Source organism: Salvelinus alpinus, chromosome 30 (genome assembly GCF_045679555.1).
Source record: "Salvelinus alpinus chromosome 30, SLU_Salpinus.1, whole genome shotgun sequence".
In the NCBI taxonomy this organism is placed as follows: Eukaryota; Metazoa; Chordata; class Actinopteri; order Salmoniformes; family Salmonidae; genus Salvelinus; species Salvelinus alpinus.
Window position 1 is genome coordinate 46844188 of NC_092115.1, and position 9942 is coordinate 46854129.

The 9942-nt window shown below is 46.6% G+C and overlaps 1 protein-coding gene across 1 annotated transcript; it reads left to right on the forward strand.

Moving 5' to 3' along the window:
* Window positions 1-3047: 3047 nt before the first annotated feature.
* LOC139560180 (uncharacterized) lies at window positions 3048-5632 on the forward strand (the record flags this gene model as incomplete). The annotated part of the gene is given in 1 exon segment (XM_071376727.1): window positions 3048-5632. A coding segment is annotated over 1 exon segment (1667 nt), but the record flags the coding sequence as incomplete, so codon positions are not given.
* Between the last annotated feature and the right edge of the window lie 4310 nt (window positions 5633-9942).

A 9942-nucleotide genomic window follows, 5' to 3' on the forward strand; every position in this document is an offset into this window, starting at 1 on the left:
GGCCAGTTTATCTTCAGGGTACCATCCGGAGTCCAACGGCCAAACTGAGAGGAGGATGAAACAGGAGCTGGAAACCACCCTCAGATGTATGGTTTCCAACAACCCATCCACATGGTCATCCTTCATTGTTTGGGCCGAGTACGCGCACAACACCTTGTGCTCCTCCTCCACTGGTATATCCCCGCACGAGTGTCAGTTTGGCTATGCTCCTCTATTGTTCCCGGACCAGGAGGCAGAAGTCAGAGTGCCTTCAGCCTCGAGGTTCATCAGACGCTGTCGGCTTACGTGGAAGAAGGCCCGTCTTAATCTTCTGCGTTCCTCACAGCAGTACCAACGACAAGCCAACAGACGTCGCCGTCCCGGTCCTACCCTGTACCCCGGCCAGAGAGTATGGCTCTCAACAAAAAACTTACCGCTACGGGTGGAGTCTCGCAAGCTGTCCCAGAGATTCATCGGACCCTTTAAGATTGCCAGGAGAGTCAATCCCGTTACTTTTCGCCTGCACTTACCCAGATCCCTTAAAATCAATCCCACATTTCACATTTCTTTATTAAAACCTGTTGTTTTTTCTCCCCTTATTCCGGCAGGCAGACCTCCCCCTCCGCCCCGTGTCATCGGAGGCCAGTCGGCTTATACCGTCCACCGGATACTGGACTCCCGCCGGGTGCAGCGGTCCTGGCAGTATCTGGTGGACTGGGAAGGCTACGGTCCCGAGGAGCGCTCCTGGGTTCCTGCCAAGGACATACTGGACCCTGACCTCATTCGTCAGTTCAGGGCCCTCCACCCTGAGAAGGCTGGTAGGAACGTCAGGAGCCGTTCCTAGGAGGGGGATTCTGTCAGGTTTTGGCCAGGACTGTTCTGGTTTTTTGTCACTAGATGTCCCCATTGAACCTTTTTTGTACCTTTTGTTTTTCCCTTGCTCTAATTATTGTTTGCACCTGTATGTCGTTCCCTTGTTAGTATTTAATCCCTGTGTGTTCCTCAGTTCCTTGCTCAGTGTTTGTATGTTAGCACCCAGCCCCAGCCCAAGCCTTGTTGTGAACATATATTTTTCTCTTGTTGGATTTTCCAGAGGTTCTCTGGTTTTGTTCTTTTGTATTTTGGATTAGTCTTTTGGTTTGTTTTTCCCTTGCTGTTTTTACCACTTTGTGGATTTCTTTGTATTTTGGAAGATATCTATTTTTTATTAAACCACCATCTCTAGTACTGCTGTGTCTGCCTCATCTTCTGGGTTCTGCCGATTTAGTGACTGTTTCTCGCACCGGGTCCTGACACTAAGGCTGCAGGATGCGACTCTTATGATCATTTGAAGAAAGTTGCATGAAAGACATGAGCTCTGTTTTGTTTCTTGTGCAGGCTGCACACACTTCATCAGTCTCTCATTCACAATTTGAGTAGCACTTGATAATATTCTCCCAGGCCTCAAATTTCCTTGCGACATCCCCTTGTATGGCCGTTACGCCCCCTAAAAAATCCATGCCTTTTGCGGCCAAAGTGACTTTAATTATAATTCCCTTCTCCCGGCTGCCGTGCTCCAAAGCATCTCTCACTCACATGGTTCTCTCATGTATCTCAATTCTTACTAGCCAATGCCGTCACGTGATCAATTCCTTCTCACAGTCATCTCAGCAAGGAAGTAGGCTAAGTGAAGACAGACTCAATGGGGATGCAACTGCGCATGTCCCTTTTATCGAAATCCGAGGCGCATATTGAAGATGTTAGAGGAACTGTCCATATTTAGCCTACTTTGTCAGCCAACGAGATGAGTAGGCCTAACGAACAGCAAAAGCACTAGACTACGTCAATCTACTATCCCCCATAGTACAAAAGTTGATCTATTCTATTGGAATGCAGGCTTCCTGTCTCTCTCCCTCACTTGGCTTCAAATGATCAACTATTAGGCCATTTCTTCACATTATAAGCTATTATAGGCTATAAGCGCGAATGTACTGTTCTCAAAAGTGACCGCAAATGCGATTTATTGTTGTAATGCTTTATTATAAAGGTGCATTTTTATGGTGAAAATTATATTCCCCAAACTTGAAAGTCACGCGCCGACCTATGTATGCCAGTTCGGCTCTACACCCGTTGTAAAGCGGATTAATGTGCTTCATTTTAAGAAGTTATTTAGCCACTTTAGTTGTGACACAAACCTTATCAAAACATATGGGCTAGGCTACATGAGATGTCCGACTATGATTTGAAAAAGTCACAACAAAAAATGGCATGTGCTGTTTCTTTCCTGACTGCACACTCTGGGCAAGTGATAGGCTAATATGGTCACCCATCAGAATATTGTTCATTTAATGTTGTCTTTACATATTCTAAAATGAATGGACCATTATCAGTCACCTGTCTCAGAACAAGGGCATAAAAAAAGACATGTCTTCTACGCACTTAAATAGCGAATGGAGGACGCTTTTTCAGTGGTTAATTATAATGCCAGCCAGGTAGGCTATACTCCTGTTGTAAAGCAAAGCAATGCTATAGAAAACTGATGAGATCCTCCTCTTTTTAATAGAGACCATCAAAACTCTGTTTTCTCATGCAATTGTTACGCAACATGAGCTCATGGGCTCTCTTGAAGTGTTTGATTTGATTTTGGAAAACATTTGCATTGATATCAGAGTGATTAGAGAGCAATTGAGTGCTAAGTACCAGGCTGTTAGCAAGATTGGTGGGCTACTAATAACCATCAGCAGCATCAGAGCTTGGAAAAGCCTAGTTACCATGACTTAACAGGTCACTTGGAATTTGACTGCGGTCATGACTGATGATGATGATGACGTGAACGCCGATATGGCGGTAATATGGTCACCGTAACAGCCCTAAGTCAAGGTAAATATACTGTCGACACCATATGTTTCGAAAAGAGTTTCATTTAGTTTAACTGTGAAGATGTACAACCTTATTGCTTTATTGTAAACTCAGACCATAGAGAGCAAGAGAGAAAGAGAGAGAGAGAGAGAAAAAGAAAAAGGAGCGAGAGGTAGAGTCTGAGAGTTGAAACCCTCCCTCTACAGGGCAGTGCTTCAGTCTCTCTAGTCAGAGGCGTCCGTCGGGTCTGTTCAGCCGTGCAGTCTGTGGCTGCTGAAACCCCTCTTCTCTCATCCGTCTCTTCCTCCTCTCTCACTGGCTGAGGATTCCCTGACTGGCTCTATCCAAGCTGCATTTAATTGAAGGGTGCCAGGTTGTAACCACCTAGCAAGCAGGGCTAATTAGCCCAGGAAGCTGTACTGGAGCAGGAGACTCACATAGCTACACCGCTGTCTGACGGACTGACTGGACGATAGAAACACACAGAACTAGATCTCCGGTGGAGGAGAGAGAGAGGGTGAGAGAGGGAGAGGAGACATTTACAGGCGACTGTGTGTGAGAGAATGAGAGAGAAGAGAGAGAGTTAGAAACAGCAGCAAGACTCGGAGTGTGAGAGGTGGAGAAATAGGAGGGGAAGGGAGGAAACGGGAAATGCAAAGCCAAGTGAGGGAGAGCGACGGGAAGCCTGCAGCAGCAAATAAGACTGAGGAACGAAACAGGAGAGGTAAAGAGAGAGAAGGAGAGAGAGAGAGAAGGGATAGGGGGAGGGAGGGAGGTGGAAAAGAGTGGCCACGAGCAGGAGAGAGGGCTGCAGGGTGAAGGAGTGAGAGAAAAGTTAGAAAAGTGAGAGAGGGGGTCAGGGGAAAGAAAGAAAAGAGCATAGAGAAAAACAAATATAGGAGAGAAGGGGAAACAAGAGGCAGGAAGAAAGGGGGAGGGAAGTCTTAGGTAAGAAAAAAAGAGCAGAGCTGAAAAAAAGTTTTGTTTTGCGGTGGAGTCAGTCATAGATGAGGAAAACAGCTTGAGTGGATGGCTAGTTTGGAGTTGGAGAGCAGCGTGGAGGAGGAGGGGAGGAGAAGGAAACCAGTTGTTGTTTAAGGAGTTTTCCACAGCAGCCTATACTCTAGACGGACTGTTTTCATTCTGACATGTACTCAGACAGCACACGGATGGGACACTATAGATTCCTTCATCAAAACACAGATGACTACTGCTACTGCCTTCACTGTGTCCAATACGGACCCACGCTGTACCAGGGAGGACCAGGGGGGTACAGACCACCACCCACACACCCAGACCACCCAGAGTTGGACCTCAGAGGAGACATCAGCCTTCCTCCTTTCCCTGTGGAGCCAGAGGATATAGAACCTGGACTAGAGAAGTGTGAGAGAGGAGGTGAAGGAAGAGGAGATGGTGGAGGGGGAGAAGGTGGAGAAGGTGAAGGAAGTGGTGCTAAAGCTGGAGCTGGATGGGGTGTAAGTGGTCACAGTGCCCCACAGAGGAGGCCAGTGTTCACCGGGCCGGGTCAGTACGGTCAACCTCAGCCAGGCCAGTTTAGCCCCAGCCACCCCTGGAACTTCAACCCTGCCCAGTGGACCTGCCCAGCGGAGCCTGGCCTGGGTCTGAGATTCTACTCCCCTGTGAAAGAACAGTGTGGCTATGTAGGACAGGGTGGAGGTGGCGCTGCTGGGACAGGGACCGGGACACACCCCTTCAACAGCAGCAGAAACGCGTCAGCCTCATCACTCCCCCTGGACCTGGCACACACACAGTTCAGGGGTCAGCGGACCAAACACAGACAGGCTAGCTACAGCTACGGTCCTGAGAAACAGATCTGGGATCAGTCAAAATATAGGCTAGAAAGACAGGCTAGCTATAGTCCACAGGAGCAACACAGACAGGCTAGTCTCGGTTTAGAAAAGCAGGTCTGGGGTCAGTCGAACCACAGGCTAGAAAGACAGAATAGCTTCAGTCCACAAGAAATACACAGCCAGGCTAGCTACAATTACAGTCCAGAAGACAAGCTGACACACCGACAGACTAGCTACGGTCCAGAACAACAGGTCTGGGGTCAGTTGAAACACAGACAGACTAGCTACAGCTACAGTCCAGAGGAACAGGTCTGGGGATGTCCTGGAGATGAACACGATCATTTGGACAGGTGTGTACCGCTTGAACAAGGAGATTTACACCCTCACATGCCAAATGGACATAGTGGTGGTGGTGGTCCCAGCCCCAGGCATGTGTACTCTCAGGGCGTGGGATATAGAACTAACTACCAGGAGAGGACTACTAGATTAAAGGCTGGGGGAGCTGTAGGTGGGGCAGGAGTGGACAGCTGTAATGGACGACATGTCCCTGCTGGCTCTGGCTCTGTTCAGAAGACTTTCTTTTCCACTGAAGTCCCCCAGAAACAGTTGGTCAGCCAGCCCAGGCAGAGGAGTCATTGTGGGCCTGGCCTTGGCCATAGAACCCCAAGTCATGGAGCTACTGGCCCAGTGCATGGAGCCACTATAGGCAGGGAAGAGAGATTCAACCAAAGAGCCAAACAGGCAGCAAGCCAGGGGGTCAACCAGAACCAGGGAAGAGACCCAGACTCAGACCCCCAGAGACAGAGGGGGAAGCAGAAGGAAGGTCAGGGTTCAGTCCGGGAAAACCAGCGTTGGGTCTGGGAGAACCAGTGTCATGTCCGGGAAAACAAGGGTTCTGTCCAGCAGAAGGAGGGCTCGGTTCGGGAGCAGATCAGACAGGTGGTGTCAGACCTGGAGGGGGTCCTGGGTGGTCTCAAACAGGTCCACGTGGAGATGAAGGAGGTAAGAACCCTTTACTGTAGCCTGGTTAATCCAGAAAAAATTGAATTGAAAGCATCCCAGTGTTGTCTATTATTTCATACCTTAGCTTGTCCATTGAGCTTTTGTCAATACTGTATGTTAACCTTGCAGTTAGTCTGGTCCCAGATCTGTGTGGGGCCATACTTGGGAACTTTTGCTTAGACCATGGTTTAAACCATTGGTATGAAATGGCTTGCTGCTAGCTTTTCTCATAGACCAACCTGGCCAAATTAGCCCCGACGCTAAGGACGGCCAGCTGATTAGATAATTATATCCGTTAACAAATTCCATCTCAGCCAATTAAAACTACTCCAGGAATCCACTGAGGTGAAGCCTAGCATCCTCCTGGCTTCACAACTTATGAAACAGATGCAGTAAAAGACACAAAATCTGATTGTGCTTTCCTGTCAATTCTGTTCCCCATGCTATTGATTGACTGGCCTAGCCTTAATAGACATTCAGATCAACAATAGAGCTATCATCATTGTCATGGATGTGCTATTAGCTGGGTTAACATATATCAGCACCATTTTTCTCCAATGTTGACACGTTGCACGCATCCACACCAGATAACGTCCTCCTTGCTATAACCTATTGCATTTGGGACTTTGGTGTAGCCTACACTTCAAATATTTATAGGCCTATACTTATTGTGGTTGTATTGTGAATCAAATCAAAATCAAATCAAATTTTATTTGTCACATACACATGGTTAGCAGATGTTAATGCGAGTGTAGCGAAATGCTTGTGCTTCTAGTTCCGACAATGCAGTAATAACCAACGAGTAATCTAACCTAACAATTCCACAACTACTACCTTATACACACAAGTGTAAAGGGATAAAGAATATGTACATAAAGATATATGAATGAGTGATGGTACAGAACGGCATAGGTGCAGTAGATGGTATAGAGTACAGTATATACATATGAAATGAGTAATGTAGGGTATATAAACATAAAGTGGCATAGTTTAAAGTGGCTAGTGATACATGTATTACATAAAGATGGCAAGATGCAGTAGATGATATAGAGTACAGTATATACATATACATATGAGATGACTAATGTAGGGTATGTAAACATTATATTAAGTGGCATTCTTTAAAGTGGCTAGTGATACATTTTTACATACATTTCCTTCAATTCCCATTATTAAAGTGGCTGGAGTTGAGTCAGTATGTTGGCAGCGGCCACTAAATGTTAGTGGTGGCTGTTTAACAGTCTGATGGCCTTGAGATAGAAGCTGTTTTTTAGTCTCTCAGTCCCTGCTTTGATGCACCTGTACTGACCTCGCCTTCTGGATGATAGCGGGGTGAACAGGCAGTGGCTCAGGTGGTTGTTGTCTTTGATGATCTTTATGGCCTTCCTGTGACATCGGGTGGTGTAGGTGTCCTGGAGGGCAGGTAGTTTTCCCCCGGTGATGCGTTGTGCAGACCTCAATACCCTCTGGAGAGCCTTACGGTTGTGGGCGGAGCAGTTGCTGTACCAGGCGGTGATACAGCCCGACAGGACTCTCGATTGTGCATCTGTAGAAGTTTGTGAGTACTTTTGGTGACAAGCCGAATTTCTTCAGCCTCCTGAGGTTGAAGAGGCGCTGCTGCGCCTTCTTCACAACGCTGTCTGTGTGGACCAATTCAGTTTGTCCGTGATGTGTACACCGAGGAACTTAAAACTTACTACCCTCTCCACTACTGTCCCGTCGATGTGGATAGGGGGGTGCTCCCTCTGCTGTTTCCTGGAGTCCACAATCATCTCCTTTGTTTTGTTGACGTTGAGTGTGAGGTTATTTTCCTGACACCACACTCCGAGGGCCCTCACCTCCTCCCTGTAGGCCGTCTCGTCGTTGTTGGTAATCAAGCCTACCACTGTAGTGTTGTCCGCAAACTTGATGATTGAGTTGGAGGCGTGCATGGCCACGCAGTCGCGGGTGAATAGGGAGTACAGGAGAGGGCTCAGAACGCACCCTTGTGGGGCCCCAGTGTTGAGGATCAGCAGGGTGGAGATGTTGTTACCTACCCTCACCACCTGGGGGCGGCCCGTCAGGAAGTCCAGTACCCAGTTGCACAGGGCGGGGTCGAGACCCAGGGTCTCGAGCTTGATGACGAGTTTGGAGGGTACTATGGTGTTAAATGCTGAGCTGTAGTCGATGAACAGCATTCTCACATAGGTATTCCTCTTGTCCAGATGGGTTAGGGCAGTGTGCAGTGTGGTTGCGATTGCGTCGTCTGTGGACTTATTGGGGCGGTAAGCAAATTAGAGTGGGTCTAGGGTGTCAGGTAGGGTGGAGGTGATATGGTCCTTGACTAGTCTCTCAAAGCACTTCATGATGATGGAAGTGAGTGCTACGGGGCGGTAGTCGTTTAGCTCAGTTACCTTACCTTTCTTGGGAACAGGAACAATGGTGGCCCTCTTGAAGCATGTGGGAACAGCAGACTGGGAGAAGGATTGATTGAATATTTCCGTAAACACACCAGCCAGCTGGTCTGCGCATGCTCTGAGGACGCGGCTGGGAATGCCGTCTGGGCCTGCAGCCTTGCGAGGGTTAACACGTTTAAATGTTTTACTCACGTCGGCTGCAGTGAAGGAGAGCCCGCAGGTTTTGGTAGCGGGCCGTGTCAGTAGCACTGTATTGTCCTCAAAGCGAGCAAAAAAGTTATTTAGTCTGTCTGGGAGCAAGACATCGAAGAACAGGCAACACGTAGTAAATTAATAATATGAATTTAGCTTCTTGGAGTCACTCAGACCAAAACACAGGCTATAGTATAGGCCTAATACAGAAATATGAATCGCTACAATGAATATAGGTGAAGTTACATAAACGTATACACTTAATTGTACAAGGATTTATATGCATTTTGATAATCGGTGACTTCGTCACATTTGCACTATTTTTACTTGAGGACAAGCAGTGGAAGGTTTCTCCTTAAAAATAAGCTTGCCCCAAATAGGATTCGAACTCACAGCCACCATGTGTCGACACGTGGAGTAGATCACCTCAGTGATCACACCACCACTCCGGGTTAGCAGTATTGGGTAAATTACTGCTATTTGACAACACCACAAGAGTCATTGCCTTTGACTTTTGTCTGAATATAAAGTTACATGTTATATAATCCTCCTACTTTTTTCAGTCAAAGTACATGGATGTTTGTTAAATGGATGAGCAAAAACTTTGGTCATATACAGTATCAGTCAAAAGTTTGGAGGGGTTTTCTTCATTTTTACTATTTTCCACATTTTAGAATAATAGTGAAGATATCACAACTATGAAATAACACATATGGAATCATGTAATAACCAAAAAAGTGTCAAGAAAATCTAAATATATTTTATATGTTAGATTCTTCAAAGTACCCACCCTTTGGCTTGATGACAGCTTTGCACACTCTTGGCATTCTCCTCACCAGCTTCATGAGGTACTCACCTGGAATGCATTTCAATTAACAGGTGTGCCTTGTTAAAAGTTCATTTGTGTAATTTCTTTCCTTGTTAATGTGTTTGAGCCAATCAGTTGTGTTGTGACAAGGTAGGGGTGGTATACAGAAAATAGCCCTATTTGGGGAAAGATCAAGTCCATATTATGGCAAGAACAGCTCAAATAAGCAAAGAGAAACAACAGTCCATCATTACTTTAAGACATGAAGGTCAGTCAATACGGAAAATGTCAAGAACTTTAACTTTTCTTCAAGTGCAGTCGCAAAAACCATCAAGTGCTATAATGAAACTGACTCTCATGAGGACCGCCACAGGAAAGGAAGACCCAGAGTTACCTCTGCTGCAGAGGATAAGTTCATTAGCGTTACCAGCCTCAGAAATTGCAGCCCAAATAAATGCTTCACAGACTTCAAGTAACAGACACATCTCAACAGCAACTCTTCAGAGGAGACTGAGTGAATCAGGCCATCATGGCAAATTGCTGCAAAGAAACCACTACTACAGGACACCAATCAGAAGAAGAGACTTTATTGGGCCAAGAAACATGAGCAATGGACATTAGACCGGTGGAAATCTGACCTTTGGTATGATGAGTTCAAATTTGAGATTTTTGGTTCCAAATGCTGTCTTTGTGAGACGCAGAGTAGGTGAACGGATGATCTCCGCACGTGTGGTTCCCACCGTGAAGCATGGAGGAGGAGGGGTGATTGTGTGGGGGTGCTTTGCTGGTGACGCTGTCTGTGAATTATTTAGAATTGAAGGCACACTTAACTGCCATGGCTAACACAGCATTCTGTGGTGATACACCATCCAATCTGGTTTGCACTTAGTGGGACTATCATTTCAACAGGACAATG